General features: G+C 39.8%; 1 protein-coding gene across 5 annotated transcripts in view; it reads right to left on the minus strand.

The window, feature by feature from the left end:
• MLLT10 (MLLT10 histone lysine methyltransferase DOT1L cofactor) overlaps positions 1-27,210 on the minus strand; it is a 175,741-nt gene extending 148,531 nt beyond the window's left edge. Inside the window, exons 1-2 of one of the 5 annotated variants that reach the window (XM_039331606.1) lie at positions 25,966-27,210; positions 16,773-16,852 (exon numbers count right to left, since the gene is read on the minus strand). In XM_039331606.1, coding sequence (XP_039187540.1) covers positions 16,773-16,852; positions 25,966-26,134 — 249 coding nt within the window. In that variant the 5' untranslated portion in view covers positions 26,135-27,210. Of the gene's footprint in view, positions 1-16,772; positions 16,853-25,965 lie in introns of those variants that run through there. The other 4 variants (XM_039331605.1, XM_039331608.1, XM_039331610.1 and 1 more) reach the window with 4 other exon arrangements.
• Positions 27,211-27,637: the final 427 nt, after the last annotated feature.

Here is a 27,637-nt window from a genome sequence, read left to right on the forward strand (position 1 = left end):
GGCTGGTCAGGCCAGGAGTAGGTCAGGTGGGCGGGCTGGCTGGGGAGGGGGGATCATGGCTGCTTAGATGGGTGCTGCTGCTGCCAGCGGTGGCTTGGACACAGGTAGAAGGAGCCTGGTTCCGCAATGCTTCCCTGCTCAAGTGAAGGCTTTGTTTCTGCCCTCAAACTGAGGCCGGCGCGCGCAAGTGAGCAGCACACCTAGCAACAGATGGCATTAGTTCCTGTGCCCGGCCAACTCCGATTACATGCTTTGCCCCATAGACATACAAAGGAAGCAAAAAATTCCCTCCCCCAGAACGGAAGCTTCTGGGGGCTATGACGTCTTTTGCAGAGAATTTGTGTTTGAACCTGCGCAATATTACGGCACCCAAAAGCTTCCATTATCGGTGCGAAAACCATTTCCAAGCTGACTCTCCTCTCCCTCAAAGAGAAAGTAATCACGACAGAGAGGAGATAGATTTTGCAAGGTGAATGTATCCAGTGTGGCAGGAAGGGAGGAGGAAGCAGTTGTGGGGAGTGAGGGGGGAATAGGGTGAATGCTGCAGGTGCTGCAATATTCGTGATTTTGGAACTTGCTCATAAATACTAGGGGGCGCTTGTCATGTAACTTCAAATGAGCAAGTTAATGCTCGCAATTCGGGGATTACCTGTACACAATTCCAACATGAGATAGATTACTGCAGATGCTTTTGCATAAGAAAAACTTTAATGAAGACACTGGTGCAAAGCATTTTGAGATCTCTTAGATACTTAGATCTTTCATTTTCAATATTTTGAAAGATAATTTCAAAAATTAAATAAAACACAATATTTTTTATATTTTATAACAATGTTCCCCAAATCTATATCCCCCAAATCTTTCCAATCTTTTTTAGCCAATAAGATCAACGCACACTGGATGTGATGAAAGGTATAATTCATTACATCCGCAATGAGAAAGAACCCTCCACAGGGTAAATTGTAGATAATGATTACTGCAGGTGCACTTCAGCCACAGATATTTTTCTTTGCATTTGCTTACACCTAATATTTATTTTATTTTCATTTTTTCCACTTGGTCAGGCATATTTCAAAGAGAAAAAGGAAAGGTCAGACTTTATTACCATTGCCCAATAAAAGGGAATAAATACTGTGAGAGACTCAAAAGGAAGTGAAGGAAGAAAAGAGTTTAGGTTAAAAAAGATAGCACAGCCAAGATATAAGGGTCAGGCAAAGGAAACTATTGAAGGAGACTCCAGCTTAATTAACTTACTATAAGTCTGACTGTGAATTTACTCTTTTTGTCTGAAGCTAGCATTAAAGAGACCTTTTTGAAATGCACATGATTCTTGTTCTTTGGTGGAGCTATGTGGAGCTCAGGAATCACACTAGGTACAGGTGTCAAACTCACCATGTCACATGACGTGTCACGACGTATCACAATTTTTTTTGCATTGCAGGATGGCTGCGGCCTCTGTATGATGCAACCGGCCCACAGGCTGGCAGTTTGACACCCCTACACTAGGGCATCTATGACAAGACTTTGGAGCAGCTCTGCACAACATAGGATTTGTCAGCCAAATCACCTTGTGTGATCTGGAGTTTTCTGAAATTCATTAAATCCCCTGCTGCCAATGTTGCTACTGCAAGGACCCACCATTGCACCACCACCCAGAAAGACACACTACTGAGCGCCTCAATACCTCCAAGACTTATCAAGATTGTCAGCACTCTCCCTATCACTATGCTACTAGCTGCCAAACAATTGATTAGCATGCCAAGTATTCCTTTGTGACCTGTGATTATTTTAAATTTATCAATATGGCTTTTTCCTCTCTAGAAGTTTTGCATGTCTAGTCCAGCTAATACAATATTATAGGAAAAGGAAATAATGTAACTCAAAAAGTAAATGGAAAAAGAAAAATGTCAAGCAACAGAAAGCTGAGAGACTAACGTTATGGAAGAACAGTAAGGAACGCCTGATGATCCAAAATTTTAAAATGCTTAGATTAGGTTTGAAAAAGAAAGATTTTGGAAGATTAGATAAAAATGCTAAATACGACTTCCGGTTCCAGTTCGCAACATCCCTAGTCATACGAGGAGACTTCTCTTCTCGTTGGCTAGCCTTCCCTCCGCCGGTAGACCCTTATGCGGGTCGAAAGTCGCCCTGGAGGGTGCAACTTCTGTCGAGTAGACTTTGCTCGGCTGCGGAAGAGCAGCAGCTCCTCCAGCTGTCCGAGCTATCTCTGAGAGCCCACGGAGAAGAAGATCAGCCAGTATAAAATGGCCGATCACCCTGCTGCTTCAAACTGCAACTCAAAGAACATCTAAGCTGTAAGAACCCCCATGGTGAATCCAGGTGAGACTTTTCCTTGCTACTCTCTCTACTCTATCTTGTTTTTTGTGCCTGTAAGAGCCTTGTTGGAATTATTTCCCTGACTTGAAAAAGCAGCTTCTGCATGTTTGGGAAGAAAGGTGTTGTATAAAAATAGAACAAAATTTTAAAGACTATATTTTATTTCCATATTTTTGGGGGAGTACAGAAATTTTTTTTTCTTTCTAAGAACTGTATTATCATCTTATGCTGGAATATTTCTTTTCTCACATTATACTTTAAAAGACAGAAAAAAGGAAATGGTGTCTGGAAAAGATCTTTTTTTAACCTACTGAGGACATCTAGTGGCAAAAACTTAACACTGTAACTTTTGGTTACTCTTTGAAGATGGAATAGACCTGACCTTCAAATTATTTTTGAAGAGAAAAGATAAGCTGTGCAGTTGTGGCAATTGTGGGGGTGGACACTGCCTAACTTTTATTAGATATAGCCTCTACAAAAAGAAAAAAGAGACTCTTTTTAATTACTATCAAAATGGAGAAACCTCAGTTACAATTAAACTGTAAACTTATATTGGAAAAGATTTATGAGGCTACTGCAGAAATATGTGCTACGATGAAAGAGTTTACTACAGAATTAAGATCCAGAAATTTCACTTCAAACATTCAAACTGATGTCCAGACTACATCTGACTATTCTATAAATCAAAACATACTAGAAGAGGAATCAACAGAGATAAAAGAGGAACTTATTCTATCTTATAAACTTTCCATCTGTAACTTTGAAGAACAGAAGAAGCAAAGACTGAGATTTGAAACTACAAAGCAACGATGCCTAATGCAGAGGGGACTCCTATCCTTTCAAAGGTCACTGCAAGCAACAAAAATAGATCTGAAAGGGAAGCTTGGTTATAGAAACCTGCCTGGCACAGAAAAAAGCCAGAATCAGACTGAAAAGAGAAATTTAAAATTGTGTAATGGATTAAAAGGCAATGTTGGTTTTATGGATTGTTTTAAGGATTAAGATTTAGAGTCAGAAGTAAGAAAAAAAATATAGGAGGATGATTATTAGAATAGATATTTTAAATAGATTAAGAATGTACCTTCTGGAATAATAGGTTTATTTTGATGGAAATTATTATGCATTGGAATTGAAAAAATGTTGGCTTTTTAGGTTTGGATTTGGATGGTTTCAATAATTAACTGAGTGTTTTAAGTTAGTAAGATGACCTTTCTGTATGATAACATAAATGTGATAAGGCATGATAATCAACTGGATGAAATTTGAATTTTGTTTAATGAATTGAAATGATTTAAGGTTTAACATTATTTTGTTATCTTAAAGAGATTGATCGATTATGGGATTATATATGTATAGGGTAGTTTAATATTTTATTTTAATTAGGATATCTATTGTGTAGTGGAAGAAGAAATAAATGAGATTGGTGATAAAATGAGGGATGTGAGAGATTACGAATTAGAATATATCTGGCAGGGATACCGGAATTGATAACTTGTTGATTTAAAGTTAAATTTGATTATGGTAATTGTAAACTGACAAAGTTTTAAAACAGGTTTAGCAATAATAGAAATTTAAATTAGAAATGGAATATTTTAAACGTATTATGCTATTTGAGGGAAATAGAGGGGACAGTGAATGTATTGAGTTGAGTTGTTTATATATGTTTTCACTTTTGAATGTTTGATTACCCAAACACCACGGTGTGTCTTGAGTACTTTTTCTTAAAAATTAAAAAACCAATAAAATGTTTTTTAAAAAGTGCTAAATACGATAATTAAATTAAATTGGCATATATTCTAAATTTCCATTTTCATGTATGTCACCTATATTGAATCTTAATAAAATTTTGATCCAGCTTAATCAATCATACTCATAAGAGCAACTATTTTATGAAATGATGTTCTATGATACTCTTGGAAAGCTAGATATATCTGCTAGCTTAAAATGTGATGATAATCTGTAAAGTACATTTTAATAAGGCTGAATATTACGTTGTTAAAATATGCTAATTACTTTTGTTTCAAGGGAGAAGTATGATTACACTGATCTAGAACTGTAACCCCAAATACAAGGCTCAGGCTTCCACTTGGTGCAGATCCCCTGTTGAAGGAATCTCAGACTCCTTTTGTTCTTTCTGACATGCACTGGGATATAATGGAGGGACCCTATGGATTGGTTATCAGGGCATTCTAAAAGAATGACTGAGACACCGAGTTTTTACTTTTACCGTAAATGCCGGCGTATAAGACGACTTCCGCGAGCGCTGAAATTGGCGCCAAAGACGGGGGTCGTCTTATACGCCGAGTCGTCTTATACGCCGAGTCGTCTTATACGCCGGAAATTTCCAGCGTATAAGACGACGTTCTAGGAATGCGGCCCGGCTATAAAGACGGGGGTCGTCTTATACGCCGGGTCGCCTTGTACGCCGGCATTTACGGTAGTTTGTACGATTACAGTTAGTTTTTGTAGTTTATTACAGTTATGAGCCACCCGGAGTTGTGTTCTATAAGATGGGCAGCTATACAAATACAGGTATTCCTAATTTAGAAACTGCCTCATATGACGACCATTTGCATTTACAACAATGATGAAAAAGTAATTTTACAACGAATTCTCATATTTATAACCTCGGAGTCTGTAAAGCAAAGGAAAATTGAAATAAGATCATGAATACAGTGGAAATCTTACTTAGTGATCACTTCACTTAATAACCAGATTTCCAGGTCCAGTTATAGTCACTAAATGAGGACCACCTGCATTTTAAATTAAATATATACATATATTTATTCAAACTGTAAATTGTTTGCTAGGTGCAATCACATCATATGGTAGAGATTTATACGAATACAGTCAGGACCCCATTGTATTTTTCATTCCGTTCTTAATGTTCTCTCATACTGAGTATATTTTTTCACGTACTATATTATTAAATTTGGATTTATTTTTCCATGAGACAATACTTCAAGTAACTATGGTTTATTTATATTCCTATATTACAATTCTTTAAATGATTTTTACAATTTCACACTCAAGGCTTATGTCTCTGTACAAAGTCTCAATTGCAAACATCTTAAACCAAACTTCTACCAAGCCCCTTGTGTTGTTAAAACTGATACAGTGAAACCAAAGGAAGAATAGTCACCTGATACAAACAACCAATCAAACAACTGAAGTGATAGTTAAGCAACCAGTTTTTCACTGTGGTCTGAGATTCACACATATGGATTAGTAACAACTTCTTACCTGTAAGAGAGGCTTGCCACATTAGGTATGAAGAGAATAGCCCTTCCAAACTTTGCACCTCCTTAGGGACAGAAGTCCAGTCTACAGAAGGATATGAAAGGGGGAAGACTCCATGTGGCTATCCAGCATAAGTTCAGTATGGAACTGCCATAAAGGAAAGATGCTAACGCTACCATCAGTTTTGAAAAGTGAGCACAAATAAGAAGGAAGCATAGCTGTTTTGCTAACTCATAACAAAGCATTATGACCGCCACCTCCATTTGGAGAATGGTAAGGGAACTATGGCCTTAAAATGTCATAGGAAATCCAGAAATAAAATTTGCTTTCAGCAAAAGAATATCTTGCTGTCCAAGTAAAATATGAGAATAATGTAGACATCCAAAAACTTTCAATGACTTGAGCAATTGGCAAAATATGGCAATATAATGTTCTGATTCAGGTGAAAGATTAAGATTGACTTTGGAAGGAAAAAACTTTCTGGATAAAGATAATCCTATCATAATGCCTGCCTTATGAAACAGCAATCTCTTGGAAGATCCAGACAGATTGACCCTAATAGCATTTAAGCATTAAGCATTAAAGACCTATCTGTTTCCCCCAAGCTTCGTGACCAAGAGGTTAAGAGGGGCCTGATTTGTGTAGTTCCGTTTTTTTTTTTTTTCTTTTAGTTCTGGCTGGAATTAGGCAGGGCAGGCCTTTTAGAAGGTTTTGAATCTCAAAGAAGAATTTTGGGGGGCCAACAATAGTGCAACACAGACATAAGTGTCTTCTACAGGAAGTGGACATCAGCAGATCTCTCAGACAAGGAAGCTGCTAAGCAATTTTGGAGATATGGTAGGAGGCATAAAGAAGAACAAAGGAATTACGATAGCTTGGAATCTACTATCCTTAATGCTTGTTTCAGGAAGTTCAAAGAGAGACTCACAAACTAACAGAATGATTTTGATGAGCATGTTTAGTAAGTGTCTAACAATGCTGAGAATTAAATGAGTCCTTGAGAATCATAACATAAGCTTGCAGTAGAAGGATATCCTGTCCTGATGAACATATCTATAGTTTTGAAGATAATTTCCAGAATTTTAAAGAAAAAAAGTTTTTTAAAAAGGAAGAATTTATGCAAAACAGAGAAATAATCTCAAGTATAAATATGCAAATATCATGATGGTTAAAGCAATCAAAAACTTGGCAGGAGCCATACCTTGTTGAGTGACATATTTGTGGGATGGCTTGCCACAAAGCAACACATGAATTCTAAAAGGTTCTGAGTAGGATTCTGCATAAGCATGTGAATAATAATACACTTAATAAAAATATGGAACAGAGTTTAAAATCAAACCATATACACTGTATGTAAAAATTAAATCAAGAACTTGTTACAAGCAAAATAGATTAATATTTACAAGTATTTCTTGACCAAAGACTATCTAAAGGAAAATGATGGCAATCCAAAAAAAAAAACAGGTCAGAATGGAACTAATTCAGCATTCTGCCTTAAAAAACTTACACATCTATTGTTACAGTAATATTTCTGATACTGAAATTAATCTGCATAAGTATCTTTACATTTACAGTTCTAATTTATTCTTAGAAAATAAAGTGGAACAAATTTTGGTATGGGAATGGACAAAACCATTACAAAAATAGTAACCTTGACCAAGAAATCCTGTTGAGGATCCTTTCAAAAGCTTTACAAAAATGATCAAAATGGATTACAGTAACTATAGATATTATAACACATTTAAATAAAGTTCTTTTTATAATAGATAAAAGCCAAGAGTCAGACAGAAATCTGTATTTATTAAATCAGCTATCCAAATATCCAATTATATAAAATAGAAGAGTAATGCATTAAAAAAAACTGAGGAATACACGCATTCCAAATCATTATTACTGTCCTTTCTCTGAAAAGGGGCGTTGACATACCTGAACGCCTTTTCTCAGCACGGAGATGGATAATCCACGCAGTGGGTTGAGACTGTATTCCTGGCCAATCAGATCAGTCAGCCAAAGTTGCCACGCCCTGTCCTGGACCATGATTCTCCAGTCTTGACTCGAGCGCAGCCATTGACTGACAGTAAGACGTTTTGGCTCCACTAAATATACCCTATTATCCTAGTCTATAAGGGTGGGTATGGATTATCCATCTCCGTGCTGAGAAAAGGCGTTCAGGTAAGTCAACGCCCCTTCTCCAGCACTGAAGATGGATAATCCACGCAGCCTATTGTCTCTTGGGTTGGGGAATAGACTGGTCCCGTGTGTAACTTTGGTCTAGAACCTGCTGGAGAACCCTCCTACCGAAGGAGGCCTCTGCAGAGTACTTGTCGATTTTGTAATGGCGAATGAATGGAGAGGGCGAGGCCCAAGTGGCTGCCCTGCATACCTCTTCAATAGAAGCCTGCATGGCCCATGCTGCTGAGGTGGCAAGCACTCCTTGTGGAGTGGGCCGTGATATGCTTGGGGACTTGCAAGGACTCCGCCTGGTATGCCCCAGTGATGCATGCCCTAATCCACCTACCGATGGTAGAGGACGAGACCTTCCAGCCCCTAGTAGCGGGGTGGAAGGATATGAAAAGCGCTTCCGAGCGTCGGAATTCCGCTGTGCGCGAAATGTAATGTCTTAGTGCCCTTCGTACGTCCAAGGTGTGCCATTGTTGCTCCAGGGGATGAGCTGGGTTTGGACAGAAGTCTGGTAGGACTATTTCCTGTGATCTGTGAAAAAAGGAGTTGACCTTTGGAATGAAGGGTCTATTCTTAGGACTACCTTGTCCCTGTGAAAATGACACAGGTCCTTCCTCGTTGAGAGAGAAGCTAACTTGGATATCCGTCGAGCTGACATGATAGCTACTAAGAATGCTACCTTATGGGTCAGGTAGCGAATGTCACATGTTTTGAGTGGTTCGAAGGGCGCTCTGGTAAGAGCTTGTAGTACTCGTGGTAGTTCCCACGATGGATACCTGTGCACGGTTGGCGGTCTAATGTTCGCAGCCCCCTTGAGGAAGGATCGTATTAAGGGATGCTTGCCCAAGGATTCACCGGGGCTGGCAGAAAGTATAGTTGAGAGGGTGGCGATTTGCCTGCGCAGCGTATTTGGCAAGAGGTCCCTCTCTAAGCCATCTAGTAAAAATTCTAGGATCTTGGGAATTGTGATCCCTTCGAGTAACAATTCCTGTTTAGAGCACCATGATTGGAAGCTTCTCCACGTGGCCTCGTAGATACGGTTCGTGGAGGGGCGCCTTGATGCCTGTATGACCCTAATTACACCCTGTGAGCAAGCCCCCTTGGCTAAAATTGATCGTTCAAGAGCCAGACGGCTAGTTGTAGCCATTGTGGCTCTGGGTGGGAGATCTCCCCCTGCTTGAGGGAGATCCTCTCCGGAGGAATCCGCCATGGATTCGTGCGGGAGAGACTCCTCAAGTCTGCGAACCAAGGTCTCCTTGGCCAATAAGGGGCCACAAGGATTACCTCGGCCCTTTCCCACAGAATCTTGCGTACTACCGCCGGAAGGAGAGGTAAGGGTGGAAATGCGTACAGGAGTCCCCTTGGCCAAGGGCTCCGTAACGCATCCGTCTGCTCTGCTCCCCTGGATGGGAATCGGGAGAAGAAGCGAGTTAGGTGGGCATTGGAAGGAGAGGCAAAAAGGTCCACCTGGGGAAGCCCGAAGCGATGACAGATCTCCCTGAAGATCCTCGGGTGTAGTTGCCACTCCGAGTGATCTATTGTTGATCTGCTCAACAGATCTGCTTGGATGTTTGCCTCCCCCGATATGTGGTCGGCCTTTATGGAGGCCAGATTTTGTTCCGCCCAGGCCCCCAGTAGGAGGGCCTCGGCCGAGAGCGAGCGAGAGTGTGTGCCCCCCTGACGGTTTATGTGGGCCTTGGCTGTCACGTTGTCCGTCAGGACCAGTACGTGCCTGCCTTTTATGCTGCTGTGAAAATGCCTTAACGCTAGGTGAATAGCCCGCAGCTCGAGCCAGTTTATGTTGTGTCGGAGATCCACCGCTGACCAGCGGCCCTGTGTCCACTTGGTCCCCAAGTGGCCTCCCCAGCCGAATAAGCTCGCATCTGTTGTGACTACTACTCTGTCTGGTTCCCTGAAGGGGGACCCCCTGAGGAGAGCTGGAGATAGCCACCACCTGAGGGAGTGTCGTACTCTCAGAGGTATGCCTACCCTCTTCCAGGGATGCACTGATTTGCTGTCTCTGAAACGGGAGCATGAACCACTGCAGTTCTCTTGAGTGCAGCCTTGCCCAAGGAACTATTGCTATGGTCGATATCATCTTCCCTAGCAGCTGGGAGAGGCAGACCAGCGTCACTGACTGACCGCGGCTTACCTGTTTTACGGCTTTCTTTATGCTGCTGAGGCGTTCCTGTGATAGGTACACCTTGCACTCCTTTGTGTCTATGACCGCTCCCAGATGGAGTATTCTCGTAGTTGGGGTTAGATGGCTCTTTGGAAAGTTCACCGAGAAGCCGTGGTCCTGCAGCAGTTTTATCACTAACTTTAGGTCCGCCCGAGACTGCTGGGCGGACGATGACTGGATTAGAATATCGTCCAGGTAGCACTGGACTCTGACTGGTACGTTTCTTAGGTGTGCTGCCAGAACCGCCAGAATCTTGGTGAACACCCTGGGTGCTGATGACAGGCCGAATGGAAGTGCCCTGTATTGAAAATGGTGCCCCCTGTAGGCAAACCGTAGAAAGCGGCGGTGAGCCAGAGAGATAGGGATGTGCAAGTATGCCTCCGTGAGGTCGATCGATGCCAGAAAATCCCCTTTCCTTACGCTTCCAAGGATGGAGCGTAGTGTCTGCATTTTGAATTTGCGGTATTTTATGTAGAAATTTAGCCTTTTTAAATCCAGAATGGCTCTCCAACCCCCCGAGGGTTTTGGGACCACGAAGAGGATAGAATAAAACCCCTGGTCTCTCTGGTTCATAGGCACCGGCTCTACGGCCCGTATGTTTAGAAGGTGCTGAACGGCCTCGTTCATGAGCCTTCTCTTTGTTGGGTTTGTGGGACAGGGGCATAGGCGGAAGCAGTTCGGGGGCTTTGAGAGAAATTCTAGAAATAGACCATGACGTATGGTGTTCCTGACCCATAGGTCCGTGGTGGTCTCTTCCCACTGGGGAGCAAACCCTGCTAGTTTGCCCCCTATGGGAAGGTCTGGGTGGGAGTCATCTGGTACGGCGGAAGGGGCGGTTGCTCCCCCGAAAGGGCCGTCTTCCCTGCGTTTGCCTATGTCTTGTGTTCTGTCTGTCCCCCTGTCTTTCCCTATCCTGTCTAGCTTGGACGGGTTGGGAATTTTGAAAGTAGTTGACCCTGGCTTCCGTACGAAAGGATTGTTTCCTTCCCCAGGAGCCGGGTCTCTTGTCCTGCCTTTTAAGCATGTGTTTAAGGACCTTGCGCTTGTCCTTGTTCTCTGTCAGGTATGGCGTTAGTGCCTCACCAAACAGCTTTGCCCCTTGGTACGGAGCCGAAGCCAATTTCCACTTGGATTTGGTATCCGCCTGCCAGTTCTTTAGCCAGAGGATGCGCCTGCTCGTGTTGTTTGCCGCCATTGCCTTGGCTGAAAACCTGGTCGCTAAAAGTGTCGCGTCCGACGCATATTCCGTGGCCGCTACCATTTTGCTGAGTTCCTGGTGAGTGCGTATATCCTCCATGGGAACCCGGCCCTGTAACTCACGGAGCCAACAAAGTGTGGCTCTGGTGAAAAAGGACGCGGAGGTAGTCGCCCTGGTAGCCCAAGCTATTGCCTGGTGCGTTCTCCTGTAGTTGGACTCACTCTTTCGGTCCTCGGCTTTAAGAGCCTCAGCAAAATCTCCTGATATGGCCGTGTCCGATATCAGGGGACCTATGGGTTCGTCCACCACCGGCACCTCCAATGTTCCCTCTAGCTCCCTTGCTACGTTAAATAGCTTCCTCTCCGCATTGCTAGGAAGCGGTAGGGAGGTTGGCGCTGCCCACTGTTTCCTTATTGTGTTTAGGAACATGGTCGGGCATGGTATGCGGTGTTGAGTGGTTACCTTTTCGGCGAACGTCAGCTCAGCCTCCGTGTCAACTGTGACAGGCTCCGCTGGTGTCCCATGCCCCAGATGGGCTGTGGCCTCAGCCTTGCGCAGAATGGTAACAAAAAGAGAAGGGTTAAACAGGCCGCTGAAGGACGGCCCTTGAGGTGAGGTGTCCTCCTCTTCCTCAGACATTTGAATCCCTTGTGACGTACCTGGCTGGTCCAGGTAAGCTTCCTCTGAGACCGACGAGTCTGAGAAGGAGGAGAGGTCCTGATGGTCCTCCGTTTCCTCCCGATGCCTCGTTCTAAGTCCCAGAGGCTTGGCTTTGGAAGTTTGAGCCCTGGCCTCAAATGCACGGTCCACTGCCTGTGCTATTAGGGTAGCTAGCAGATCCCCCGTCAATGCAGGAGGAGTAACCATTGCCTGTGACCCTGCAGGTGCTGTGGTTAGCATGGTCCTCGGGGTTTCCTGTAACCTCCGTGGGGAGGGGGATCGGGAGAGCGATGAGAATTCGCCTATCCCACCCTCTGTTTGGGGCTGTGATGAGTTCCCTAATGACCAAATGGCCCATGGGGATGAAGGGAGACCCAGCGGTAGATCAGGACCTATCCCCCCATTCTGCCTATTTTCAATTCTGGCCCTTTTCTGGGCTCTGTCAAACTCTTTTTCTAGGGCTTGGTGTCTTCTGATTGCCTGTTTGTCAGCCTTCTTTGATGACTTCCTTGCAGCCTTTCTAGGGGCTGCAGAGGATTCGGAATCCTCTGAAGCGGGTGCTCCAGAGGATGAAGGCAGGGCTCCAGTGGAGGGAATGATTGCTTCCTCCATTCTCCACTAACGCCGGGCCGTGATAGGGGGGACCCAGGTAGTAGGAGAGCTCCAACTTTGAGTAAGGACAGGCGCACTACTGGGGGCGTCTGGAACTCAGGAGCAGACTCTGCAAAATTGTCAGAGTTAGTCACTGTGCACGGATAAGAACAGGCACGCTAATGGGAATGCCTGGAACCCGGCTTGACTATGGTGGATAAGGACAGGCACGCGACTGGGGATGCCTGGAACCCACCACTAAATCCAGAAGCGTACGGGCCACTAATGGGGGACCCGAAGTCCGGAAGGAGCCAAAGGCAACTAAACACAGTTAGTTATGAAAGGTTCTTATTTACTTTAGATTGAAGACACCAAGTCCTGGAACCAGCAGCTATGTGTCTGATTTGAATGTCTCTGAATGAATAATAGATGCTTTAGTACCCCAGTACTGCTTGTAGATGCTTTAGTACCCCAGTACTCCAGCGGCTGAACCTAGGCTTCTCAGGGAGCCTTAGATCCCCTGTTTGGACAAAAATATGGCCGCCGCTGCCAGGAGACTACTGCACATGTGTTAAAAGGAGCAGGAGATTATTGCGCCTGTGCTAAAAAGGCTGCCTGTGCCACGTGCGGCTGTAACAAAGAGCCGCGCGTGCTCCCAGCTGTGCAGACAATGGCGCCTCGTTTAAAAATCCTGAGCAGCCTGGTGAGTGAAAGAGCTGCTCCTTCGCACGCCAGCTGTTTCCCTTAATCAATCTCCCTCCCAGCATGCGTCCCCTTTGTCCTCCGCTCCCCTCGCTAATTGCTTGCCTTTCTGTCTTTCTTTCTTTCTTTTTAACGCGAGGGGTTGCACGAGCCTCCCGTTTGTTTAAGGTGGCTACCGGCTGCTCCGGCTGTGGGAAGGTGGTTGGGGTTTGGGTTAGGGAGGGGAGTTAGGGATTTCCCCCTTTTAAGTGAGAGTGGTTTCCCCTGTAGGGAATCTGACTTCCTGAGTCTTACAATTTAGCCAGGAAATTTTTGAGTAATCAATTAAATTGAATTAAATTATCTCTAATTAACTTTTAAACTAAGCAATTTCAGCTACTAGAAGAAAATCCCCCCCAATGGAAAGGAACTATACCTCCCAGGAGCCAAAGTTGTATGTCTTTCTGTGTGGCCAGATCAGTCAAGACTGGAGAATCATGGTCCAGGACAGGGCGTGGCAACTTTGGCTGACTGATCTGATTGGCCAGGAATACAGTCTCAACCCACTGCGTGGATTATCCATCTCCAGTGCTGGAGAATTGCTTGATTTAGTAAACCATCTACATTTCCATAAATGTTTCATCTCTTTTAGCAAAGAGCTTTTGAAAAGCAGAAAAACCATAAAGAATGTAGTATTCAGCATCACCACACGTATAGATAATACAGATCCACATTTCAGCCCTCTTTCAATGCCCATATTACTAACCACAACTAGACTGTCCCCAAAGGAACAGGAATTGAGTTCTAACACTCCATATCAATCTTGCCCACAGTGAAAATAAAGCATAGCATAGCGTAGTATGATGTGTGAACCTAGCCTATTGTTTCATCTGTTTCTTAAGTAAGAAGCTACTATAATTCATGCAAAGCAAAGCAAAGCAATATGCAGTATGGTATACTGCCACACCATACCACAGTGGCTCTCAACCTTTTTAAAGCCGCGACCCCCAACCGGTCATAAGTCGAGGACTACTCAACCGGTCATAAGTCGAGGACTACTCAACTGGTGCAGCACCGTTTGCAGAATGGGACTTTTGGCGGACTCAGCAGGGCAGAGACAAGCTGGACAATTCCTATTGGCTTTTGAAAGCCAATAGAATTAGACTCTATTCAAGAGAGTTTATTCTATTGGCTTTCAAAAGCCAATAGAATAAAAGGGAGTAGCACAGCTAAGGAAAAGGGGGAAAAAAATGGTGGACTGCGTTGTTTGGTGACCCTCGTGAAATGGTCATTCGACCCCAAATGGGGTCCCGACCCACAGGTTGAGAACCACTGCCATACCATATACACACCCTAAAAATTAAGGTGACCAACTTTTTTACAATGAAAAGGAGGACACAAATAAATTGAAGAAAAAATATCGTAAATAAAAGAAACATTTTATTCATTGCAACAATAATACAGACAACTTGCATGTGCAAAGTTTGTCAGCCTGGTGTTTTGGCACACTCAGCAGCAATTCCTATTGGCTTTCAAAAGCCAATAGCAGGAGTAGCACAGCACATGCAAAAATTGAAAAAAAACCATCAAAAAAAGGTGCCGGAACACCATTCTAAGCGTTCTATGAGAAAAAAAAGCCCTGCAGATTAGTCTTCAAATATCAAAAAGAAGGACATGTAGGAGGACACTTTTCAAGGGAGGACAGAACTTACAAAAGAAGGACTGTCCTCCCTAAAGGAGGACGGTTGGTCACCTTATAAAAATGCATGCCACCAAAGGACTTAACTGACACAAGAAAACAATATGCTAAACTGCACCTATATGTAGTAGATATCAAGTCCATCAAAACATCAAATAAATGGAAAAATTAAAACACTGAACCATTCATATAAATACAGTAACTGATATAAAAAAAGCAATCAACGGTAACAGAACTAAACTGAATTATTAACGTTCACTACATCCTCACTTATTTCTTACTAAATAAAACTGATAAATAAAATAAATCAGTCAATGTCCTAATATATTGCCAATAATAGGCTAGGCATTCCTTCAGGTTGATGTAAGACAATGAGAATGCTACAGAAATCTACTATATAGTAGACAAAGGGACATTATAAAGAAAGAGTTCTATCCTTGTGCACAGGAAATTTAAATCTAGAAAATGGAAAGCAAATCCTATAATATAACCTAATATTTATAATTGCACTAAAGTAACCTTTCCCAATTTAGTATAATCCCAACATAACAGTAATGTAATTCTTAGCAATTATATAATTTTGAAACTATGGTACCAATATATCTATGTGGCACAGATTGGCAAAATACTGCAGATCAGAAAACAGCTTCCACTAGCCTTGCTTTTAACTATATAAATTACTTGAGAATTATAGTTTATATTAAACTAACAATTACAAAAACCAGCTTCAGAAGTTTGAAACTGACCTACTTTAACATAACTCTCAATTTGCATAAAGAAGACAATTATCCTCCCCCCCCCCCGTTAATATACTAAAGAAAGGAAGTTTATGAAGTCAGCAGAAGACCTGCAGAGATTCTTTCTATCTGCGTATGCTATATTAAGCTATGGTTTAGCATGATGTACAAATGAAAGCATCTTTAACATTTAATTAGCTTTTTCCAAACATAATTCAATGCTATAAATTTGAAGTTACAGATCCTGATCTATCACAACCTTGGATCATCTTTGCCTGGTTCAAAAAAAATAGTATAAAAGAAAATAGGAATTTAAGATTCCATACATATTTCCAATCAAAATTAATTTTCTTTTTTACACCACTTCCAACAATAAACTATCAGAATAAGAATCCTGGTGGCACACTGGTTAGAATGCAATACTGCAGGCTACTTTGGCTACTTGTGCTGACTGCCAGCTGCCAGCAGTTCGACAGTTCAATTCTCACCGGCTCAGCTTTCTATCTTTCTGAGGTCAGTAAACTGAGGATCCAGATTGTTGAGGGCAATATGCTAACTCTGTAAACTGCTTAGAGACAGGGCTGTAAAGCACTGTGAAACTATATATAGTCTAGGTGCTATTGCTATCAGAATGCATTGACAATACTTGTAGAAGTTATCTTTTAGAACTGCAATTCTTACTCCCAATTATCCATATGTCAATTACAGCAATAACATGAATGAAATCTAAGAATAGATTTGCCTCTCTTAGACTTCCATAACATAATCATAATAGTTTCAATTTTGATGCAAAGACCAGAAACTACAAGAAGCAACTACTCATGTTTTTAAGTGCTGGTAGAAACCTTTGGCATCTAGATTATTTTTCGATTTATAGCAGAAATTCAAAGAAAAAAAATGAAAGTTGCACTTTTACTCACAGGTTATTTTTCCTCTCTGAAGAGGGTAAGTAGGGGTGGAGATAGGAAGGAATGTAGCCATGGAATATATAAATATATAATATGATATTGTTCAAAGCAAAAATGGGTGCCCTGTCTAGTGTTCTATACTCTGAAATTGAAACTAGAACTAATTAAAACATCCAGGCAAAAATATAAAAGTAGAATGCTTACTCTTTGAAATGTTAACATTTCTAACATTGACTGATGAAAGAGAAACTGTCATTCATTCCCTGATAAATACAATTCATTTTCAGTATGCATATATATTGGCCAGTAGAAATAATTATAAATATGTTGTAAATTATACCAACTAATTCAGACTTACCACTCTAGCTGCTCTTTCCTGAGATTCACATTTTCTACAAAACCAAGGTCCAGTGGGTACTTGCACAATTCCGTAGCATGCTGTTTTGGGGACAAAAACCAATATATGCAAATATATTACTGACATATATATATATATATATATATATATATATATATATATATATATATATATATATATATATATATATATATATATGCATGCCTTGAGGAAGGCAAGTAATTTTATAAATATTAAATATATTTAGAAATCTCTTGTTAATTCTATTTAAAACGTTACAATTATTCTATGTACACTAATACAACAAGGTGTTTTACCTTGAAAGTTATTTTGATAAATAAACATTTTTGCCTTTAAAAGTCAATTTGATCAGTCCTTTTGTTAATAGATAGCACATAACAAATTCTAACTAAAGAAATAGCTTAAATCAAATCCTTGTCTCTAACTTATCCTAAGTTGCTTATTTGAGGATTCCCCCAACAAAGTGCTTATTTTTTTTAGATCTGTCTCAGCATATAACCTAATAACCCTTCCCTTAATCTAGTAATTTCTTAGGGATTTTTTGTTTCTGTTCAATTGTCTCCAATTCTCAGAAACTGCTGTTTTCTTAGCAAAATTTTTCAGAAGTGCTTTGCCATTGCTTTCTTCCTAGGGCTGAGAGAAAGTGATTGGCCAAAAGTCACCCAATTGGCTTTATACCTAAGTCACTGTCTCCTGGTTTCTCGCCTGATACCTTAACCACTACACAAAACTAAGAGTGAGAACAAGAAAGAGTATGTTGAAAGTCACCAGAATATTGTGGAGCTAAAATAGAGACAAAAGTTTAAATGGGTTATCAAACCTTTGTAAGGCTAATAAGGGATAAAACATTTAATTTGATGAATTAATTTTTAATCAAGCAATCTGGTATAAAAAGCAGAAGAAAAAACAGATGTGTTAGTTCCCAGATTTTCAAATTACATACAATATTGACTATTCTCAATTGTAGCTTTAGTTCTTTTTTTGCATCAATAACTATCATCTTTATCTACTAGTATTATGCTTATGTTTCTGATAATCTTATTAAACAATATTGCTTATGATTCTTCAAAATGCCTTGTATATATTAATCCCAAAATCTCATTGTACAACAATCAAATGTAACAAACCTATATTCATACATATCTTCTACCTTCCAACTAGCTACTTAGAATTCCATCATTATTATAATACTGTTCCATTAATAAGTGTATTACAATAAAACTATTGTAATCAATCTATTGGTGCTACGACAAAATGCTATTCCCAGTACTAAGAAACAGGTTATTCCACATATACTTCATCACAGTTCATCATGAAATTAGCATCTGCCAATTTTATTTATTCCTTTTAGGCTTGGATATACATCAATAGTTTAGTTTTTTGTTTTAAATTGAATATAGGTGTGTGTGTGTGTGTGTGTGTGTGTGTGTGTCTGTGTCTGTGTCTGTGTGTCTGTGTCTGTGTCTGTGTATAAATACTCTGAAATTCATGTGCCACTGGTATAACTGAGTATAGGAATCACTAGTGTGAAGATTATGGAACAAAGCGAATTAACTGTGATGAGACTAAAAACATCCAGTTTAGTTATACCAATGGCATCTTAGTACTCAACATTAATTGGTTCCGGGAGGTGCAATGGGTACCAAAAATAATGAGAGCCAAACAAACTTTTCCCATAAGGAATAATGTAGTGAGTCAAAAGGCAACTGACAACAGATTCTAGTTTGTGAGTTGAATACCAAACAAACGATTAGGGACTAAATTTTTGCATCAAAATGTGTTGAGTACTAAATTTGATGAGTTTCAAAGTAATTGAGTACCAAGTTTTAATTTATCACTTGGCATCATAACATTTGAATCAAATTCATATTAATTTGAAAAAAATTGGAGAGAATTTATTTAGATTAACCACTACATTTTACATAACTTGTACAGTTGTATATACACTTCATATTACTTATTTTCATTTCCAGCTACCCTTCTGTTTATCTATAAGAAAGGTGGTCTGAGAGGCAGACTGATCCAAAAATAAGATTAATAAGTTGAGCATGCCTGCTTTTTGTAAACACAAATAATAAAATAACATCAGACATGACAATGACCTGGATTACACAAAAAAGTTAAAGTGCTTGTATCTCTACTGTTGCCTTCAGAAATCAAGAAAAACATTCATCTTTATTGAATATTTGAAAATAAAAACTGGACACATAAAGAATTAGGAAGTGGTCCAAGTTACAAAAGAAACATACAGACAAGTAGTCAGGAATTATAATATGGAATTGGTATCAGAAAACAAAAAAATAAATCAGAGAAGGATGCTATGATGTTTTGGCAGAATACGGAGTTATTATTTTTGAGAAATCCCAAAGAATTGACAAACAAAGAATTGACAAAATGTCAAATATCTGAAAAGCGGCAAATGCTACTCGCCATCAAAAGGGAAAAAAAGAAGAAAACTAATCTAGATCTGATAGCATATTTGAGTTCAATATCTGTTTAGTCTAACATCAACATCTGGAAAAAGTTTTTAAAATTATCATAAAAAGATTATTTTATAAGGTTCTTGAAAACTATGTAGCAATTATCAAAAGTTAGGCAAATATAAAAATTTAGATAAATGTAGAAAGGTAGACTGGGCAACTTCCTTAATAGATTATGGGAATTCTGTGAACATAATATAACATGATTTCAGCAAATCATTAAGATAAAATAACACGTGACATGCTGATGAACAACCAACGCATGATCATTATCATTATTAATCAGATATGTTACAGCTACCCCATTCTGGAAGCATGGGCTGGTTGGCATATAATTAAGGAGATACAAAGCTGACTCAAAAATTGTACTAAATAAAGCACTCAATGATTCCTTAGCAAATTGGATAGTGTATCTACTTTGACACCACAGAGGAAAAAAATTAATTTTGGCAAGTTAGGGATATTGGCTGAATATAAAATAATGAGAATTAACAAAAACAAGAACAAATTTCATCAGAAAAAAGATTATCTGCACACACATTGAATAGAGAATATCTGGCATGGTACATGTGAGAAAGTACTTGATAAAGTATTTAACTGCAAACTGAATATAAGCTAGTTGTGCGATATGGTTGCAAAAAAGTATAATGTAACCTTAGGGTGCACCAACAGAAATGTAATTTCTGAATCACAGCAAATAATCATTCCACCGTATCCTGCTTTACACAGGCACTACTTACAGCACTTGTACAGTTCTGGGCACATCACTTTAAGTATTTATAAAAATTGAAACAGATCCAGAGAAGGATAATCAGGGGAATAGAAACTGTTCTATGAAGAAAAACTGAAGGACTTGGGTAAGTTCAGCCATGAGAAAGCCAGCTGAGGGGTGCTGATAGCATTCCTAAAATACCAAAAAGATGTTACATAGAAAAAGGTTTGTTTTCTTTCATACCAGAGTACAAAATTTGCAATAATAGATTTAAATGATAGGAGGGCATAATTCTACTGAATGTTTTAAAAAAATCAAATAGTAAGGGCAGTTTGATAATGAACCTAATTATCCAGATAGGTTAATGGGTTCCTTTTCATTAGATGTGGTCAAATATTAGACTACACAGCTACCAATACTTTTTTGGGGGGGTTGCTGTAGTGAATAAGCGAATAAAGGCAATTACTTAAGCAATTCCTCCAAACTCTATGATTCTAAGCAATGGTAATCATCAAACAATCAAAGTCAATCCAAATTACCCAAAATTGTGTGTCACAACATATACTTGGGAAATGTCATAAGCAAAATGTCATTAAGATATGATAGAGGAGAGAATTCTGCCTATTCTAATTTCTGAACATTAAAATAACATTTTAATGTAATTGTGAGGCTTGCAGATGTCATCTTACAGCAACAGGTGTCAATTGACAACCCAAAGCCATACTCTATAGCAGGCATGTCAAACTCGCGACGTCACGTGACATCACGTATCACAGCTTTTTCTCCATTGCTGGTAATGGGGTGGGCTCGGTTTTGGGATGATGTGTCCGGCCCATGGGCCAGCAGTTTGATACCCCTGCTCTATAGCATAGGCAGATTGTTCTGAATTTCCATCTTTGCCAGTCATTCCATAATATTTCTGCAATCTTGTATTAACTTTCTTCCATTTCAAATTTCTTTAATTTTCCTATAATGGAAGATTAGAATATCAAAAGAAGGATAACTACTCGCCAATGATGAAATTCTTCCCTTCACCCATTAATTCCCTTAAGAAGAATAACTGATTCTTAAGATGAACTTTCTCAAAAAATCTCTCTTTGAAGAGCTACATCATAAGGGATTTTTAATTTGCATTCTCACTACAATGAATTCAATTTAATTCCCATTAGGAAAATCTTGAATCTTCCTGTAAATCATGAGAATCTTTTTGAAACCAAACTGAGGAATCAACTGAGCAAACACCTCAGGTTATTTTCTAAGGATACAAACTATTTGCAATTAAATTAATTGGAGTTATTAACTGGACTTATTTTGAAAAACCATAGAATACATATAAATGATTTTACAACATGAAATATTGTTGTAGTATGCAAAAAATAATTGAACACATAAAAATCAATTTATTGCATGCTTTAAGAGTAACTATCATCTTCATTGTATTTTCTATTTAATTACTCTCTAGTTCCTATCGTTTGATTTCATCTCAAATATGATGCATATTGCAAATTTACTATAATCAACGTATTAAGAAAATACAGTGAAATAAATGTCTCTATAAGAGAAAAACAAAAATCCTAACCATTTGCATCAAACATTGATATTTATGAAAAACGCAATACATTCTTCTCACATTAATCAATATTGAGAAAATCCCCAGCAATACATTTTAGGATAAAACTATTTAATTTTCATTCAGGTGAGGTAAGAAACAACCCTACATCACATTTGTATAAGGTCACCATTTCCTCATTTCCTACCATGAAATGTCATTCCATTAAAAATGTATAAGCTTTTGGAAAATTAATAAAGACTGAAATTTCAATATTAATTCCTTAACCTTGTTCATTATCAATACATTCAGTAATTTTTAAAACATTCTTCTACATCATTTATTTGGAAAATTTGGACTAAAAGATATATATATATATAAATTTGTTTGCAGGAAGAAAGGGATCCTGTCAAATGTTCTAACAAGACTTCCGGTGGATTAGCGTCGATGATGGCGGCTACTCTGTAGCCGTCCTCCTGGGAAAGCGTTAGAACTGCAGAGAACAGCAGGCACCAACTATTCCGCGGCTCAAAACCTCCCTCCCGGGCAAAGGGGGGAGGGGGGTATCACCTGAATAGAGGTAGAGCTTCTGAGACCCCCCAGGAAGTTTTCTTTGGGGGGTGAAAAGAGTGCTCCCTCGGAGTTCGGGTTGCCTCCGCCTCCCAGCTGTCTTTGTCCCTCGGGGACAAAGCAAGACGCCACTCTCACCTCCGCGCTTAAAGAGACCGGGTGAGTTATTTTTAAAAGCGGACAGAGCTGGATAAAGGATTTTTTTATTGGATTTTATTTGGACTTTAGTTTGAAAGGTTGATTTTTATTTCCCTTCTTTTTTCTCTTTTTTTTTGTGAGAGTGAAAGTAAAATGGCGATCGGAAAGTTTTTTTTTTAAAAAAAAGCGAGTGAAACGGAATGTAATGGACTAGATTGTTCTTTTTTTAAAATTTTTTTTCTTAAGGTGGATTTGTGTTTTGGGAAGATTCTTTTTTGTTAAACTCTCTTTTGCTATCTTTTTTCTTTTAAGGGATTTTTTTGTACTTCTAAAAAACAACGGAACGGATTTTTTTTATTTAATTATTATTATTATTTTTCTTTTCCTTTTTTTAATTTTTTTTTCTTTTTTATTATAAGGATCTCCTTTTGAAGGAGTTTTTGATTTTTTGGAGTCAATCTCCTTTTTTTTCTTTTTTTTGTTTAACTTTTCTTTCCCTCTTTTTTTTGGTAATTTTTAAGAAGGAGTAAAGATTTTTTAAGATGGCTCCAAAGCGTCCAGTAATTTCTACAGCTCCTAAGGTGGTTTCTTCTTCGGCGATATCATCAGTGCAACAACCTAAATCAATAGCTTAACCCTCTTCTTTGGCACAGTTATTAATGGTAAAGGATTTGCAAGACATAATAGGAAATGCTATATCTCAAATCAGGGGTGAAGTGAAAGGGATTTTACTGGAAAATAATAGGATTCTGAGGCAAGATATAGTTTTGGCTTTAAAAGGATTTGCCTCTGTTCTTGAAAAGTTGAATTTTCGTGTAGAAGAGGTTGAAGACAAAGTGGAGCTCTTGGAGGGAAAATTTGAAGGTATGGAAAAAGAGATGGAAAATTCTCAAGATGAGATTCTTATGCTTCAATATAGAGAAATGGAATATGCTTTAAGAATTAGAGGCTTGAGACAGTCTCTACAAGGAGATCTGAGACAGATGGTTGCAAATGACTTTGCTCTGATTCTGGACAGAGAAAAAGAGGAAATATTTAGTGAAATTGAAAAAACATTTAGAGTTAATTCTATGGTGGCAAAGCAAAGAAACCTGCCAAGAGATGTGGTTATTTATTTTGGGAAAAGATCCCTGCGCAATTAAATTATACAAGATTTTTACAATAAGAGGTTTCACATTGCTTCACAAGACGTTATAATTTTAAAGGAGATCCCATCTAAAATTTTAAAAAGAAGAAAGGAGTTTGCTTTTTTAGCAGATGAACTTAAAAAGAGGCGAATGGTGTTCAGATGGGACGTTCCGATTGGAATGGTGGTGAACTATCTGGGGATACGTTATAGACTTAATACTGTTTTCAAAGCAAAAGAGTTTTATACTTCGGTTCTGGGGGTATGTTCATCGCCATTTATTATGTCTAAAGTTTTGGAAGAGAAGAAGGTAGAATCGCAGTCTGAAGAGCCTATATTGATGAAAATTGGGAAATTTCAGACTGAGGGGTCTCAACAAGTTGAGATGAAGGAGCAGAGGATAACCTGTGTAACATATAAACGTAAAGAAAAGGAGCAACAGAAGAAGGATGTTAAGGAAGCCTCGCAAGTATTTGTTTCTGAGCCAGCGGGAGAAGCAAGATCTACAAACTTTTTGGAGCAACCTTTAAGGCCAGATTTCCAAGCACTTCTCTCGAGGTTTTTGGATAAGAGAGATTGATTAAGAATGTATAGATTGTTTTTAGGTTATTGATAGATCACAGTTCACTGTGGATGGAATTGGTTATTGGTAAAGAGGAGAGAAGATCATGGAGAATGAATGAAAATTTTAGATAAGAAGTTTAACTTTAGTAATTTAAGGAGTATTCAAAAGAGTATTTTGTTTTAATGGTATAACTAACGTTTATATGTTTATTTTTGTGTTTGATGATAAAGAAAGAGGGATAGATTTTATATAATATAAGTATGATATTTTTGTTTTAATGGTATAACTAACGTTTATATGTTTATTTTTGTGTTTGATGATAAAGAAAGAGGGATAGATTAGATTTTATATAATATAAGTATGATATTATGGAGATTGAATGAAACTTTTAGATAGGTAGTGTATGTTTAGATATCTAAAGAGCATCTAAAGGAATATTTTGTTTTAAATATGTATAAGGGAACTTTAATGTTATAAGTAATGTTTATATGTATGTTTTTGAGGGTGTTTATAAAGAATGATGGATAAACTTTAAATAATATAAGTATGACATTAGAAAATGTTTAGTTTTTTTTCTGAATAATTTATAAAGAGGAGAGAAGATTATGGAGATTGAATGAAAATTCTAGATAAGAAGTTTAAGTTTAATTATTTAAGGAGTATTTAAAAGAATATTTTGTTTTAATGGTATAATTAATGTTTATATGTGTACTTTTGAGTTTGATGACAAAGAAAGAGGGATAGATTTTATATAATATAAGTATGACATTATGGAGATTGAATGAAAATTCTAGATAGGTAGTGTATGTTTAGATATAATTTTTTTTGTTTTTTATATATTGGTCTTAAAGTATTTTATAATTTGTTTAATTATTGGTTAATTTATGGTTTACATGTGTTTAAAAATTTTTCTTTTAAGTTTTAATTAAGCCTGTATTCAGCTCTGGGAAGGTTGGGGGAGGGGTGGGGTGGGTTGGGAGGGTTTGGGGAGGGGAATTTTTTTTTCTTCTGTAAAATTTCAAAAAACTTTCAATAAAAAAATGTTCTAACAAGTGTTTTTAAAGCAACTAAATCCCTTATACCTTTTGTGATGTGATGTACAGTTATAAGTGACCCCAACTTCTTCCAAAAGTAAAAAAAACAAGAACACCAAGATACAGACAGATGCACACTGTGCTCGTTATAGTCAGCAAAACAGCAACACAGCTGGGCACCAGCCAATTGCACTCCCTCCAGTAATCCAAACAAATCTATCATCAAAGGCTAAGTAATTCTACAGCGGTCTTTTTTCTCCCTTCCTCCATCAAGCTCCTACCACAAACAGGAAGTCTTCCTATCCAGCTTAATGACACTTTGGCAAGCGTGGAAGAGAGGGAAGGGAAAACGGAGGGATGTCACATGATATCTAACGCTCCCTTGGACAAACATTTTACCTAGCTCCACGTCTCGTTTAAGAATAGAATTCCGCGTGAGGGGAGCAGCAAGCTTACTCTCGGCATGCAAACGGGAAAACGGATTCCAATTTTGGACACAGAGGCCGAAAATTGCAAATCGGTCTTCCGCTACGCTGAACTCTGCATTCGTGGACTATTTTGCTAACAAGCCAGCCCTTTCCCACCCTGCCTGTTTTCTAACCAGAGGGCGGAGGAAGGGGCAGGCACATGCAGGATAAGGAAGTAGCGACCTAAGACGGCACGCGCAACTGACTCGTGCAATTCCCGAACAGAAGGAAAACGAGCCTTTCCCAACTGTTGCACAACACACAACGTCCTACCATTGTTTTTGTTTTTTTCTTAACCCTAAAACAATGCCTGGGCTTGCGAGCAAAGGAAGGACAAGCCACTCAATCTTTGCTATCGGGCGGGGAAAGCAATAACGTGCATAGGCATACATACTCTGAAAGAACAATCGGGGCTAAGATGAGGCTGAAAGGTTGCGAGGGCGAAGGAGGAAGAGAAAGGCCGCAGGAAGCAGCTTGCCCATGCAAATGGACGGCGGAACGGGGGTGGCCGAGGCGGGCCCTCTCACTCACCTTGATGCACTGCGACATTGCAGCCATGCCCGTCGCAGTAAACCAGCGGGTTCTCGGCCCAGCCCCTCTCGTCGGAGCACACGCAGCAGCCGCCGATCATCTCCTTCATGCTATTGGAGAACTCGCCCTCCAGTGACACAGGCAGCAACAACGGCTCGCTAGAGACCATCTAAGGGTTAAAAACACCGTCAGCACGACACCACACACTGCCAGAGAGACCCCCGTGGCCTCCGCTGCCTTCTCCCCCACAGCACTCGGTTTTCAGTCACTCAGCCACCGCCGTCGCCAGTACCGCCTCCATAACAGGGATGTCGGACCCATGGCCGCTGGAAGCGGCAGTGGTGGTAGCGGCGAGAAAAAAACAGCGATGAAGAAGCTTCTTTTAAGTTCCTCCCGTGTATCGGCTCAGTCTTTCAGCTCACGCAACAGGAACGAAGCTGAATTTTAACGGCCAAAGTCGCGGCAAAAACCCTGCAGTCCACACAGCGAGGCAAGAAAGCAAGAAAGCAAGGCCCGCTCCACGCAGGCGCACTGCAAACCTCCCTCAGAGAAGGCCCAACGACGCGCCAGCGGCCGCAGAACCTAAGGCCTTTTTACTCCCCGGTCTTCTCTTCCTCTTCCTCCCCGCTCTTCCTCCCTCCACGCGAGAACTCATGGGCCGTCCGTAGAACGCGAGCGACCTTAATTCCCGTGTCGCACGCACGATGCCCGTGAGCCTTCCTCTTTTTTTGCCGTTTCCTAAGGATGCACATTCGGAGCGTGCGCGGGGAGGGAAAGAAGGGAGGGAGGCATGCACAGTCGCCCTCCCTCTTGTCTGAGGAAGTCATGCTGTGTGGAGGGACTAGGCCAGGACAAGACGCATTCTTTTTTTTTTACGTTTCTTGGCTGCCATACAAAGATGACACCACGCTCTGCTCCCGAGAGATGCGGGGGAGGGGGAGGAATGTTGCGCGCGCGCGTGTGTTTTCATTCATCTCACTTCCCCCCTTAGGCCGTTGTGATTCTTGGGGCCAATGGAGCTGATGGATTCCTGGCCCTTGGCTCGGTCACACCCGCGCTGCATTTTTTTTCCCCCGTGTATTTCAGACTCCTCGCAGTTGTGTGAGCGCTTCGGGCAACCAAACCTAAGGTTAGGTCAGTTGCTATTATCTGGGGCAGTCCTAGTGATATGATCAGCCGCAACTTTCTATTTTTGTCAATCACAGGCACCCGTGCACAAGCAAAGCTCCTATTTCTTATTCCGAAGCATACTTTAAAAGTTCAAAATAGGCTTATAATAGTTGTTCTCACTGGTTCAAATTTTAACTGACCTAATAATATTTTCCTAGTGGCAATAATTTCAGATATCTCTAATGGGAATTGACTGGTTTTTTTTCATGATCGCAATTAAAGTCTGCAGGATTCTGCTTATTTAAAAATGCTTTGATTTCTAAATGTGCTGCATTTATTTTATGAAGAACAAGAATCCAATGGCCTTTTATTTTACTCTGGCATCAGCTTTCCTTTATTCTGTTGTACCCTTTAATCTTAATCATATCTGCCTAACAGGCTTTGTCAAACTAAAGATGCAGCGTTAAGGAATTCCAGCAAGATTTATTTTTACATCTTTCCCATTCATGGTAATCTTAAATTTATTTTATTCTGCTTCATCTGCAGAATTTATACATGGGGG

Source organism: Crotalus tigris, unplaced genomic scaffold (assembly GCF_016545835.1).
Source record: "Crotalus tigris isolate CLP2741 ecotype Arizona unplaced genomic scaffold, ASM1654583v1 scf7180000024437.13266115, whole genome shotgun sequence".
In the NCBI taxonomy this organism is placed as follows: Eukaryota; Metazoa; Chordata; class Lepidosauria; order Squamata; family Viperidae; genus Crotalus; species Crotalus tigris.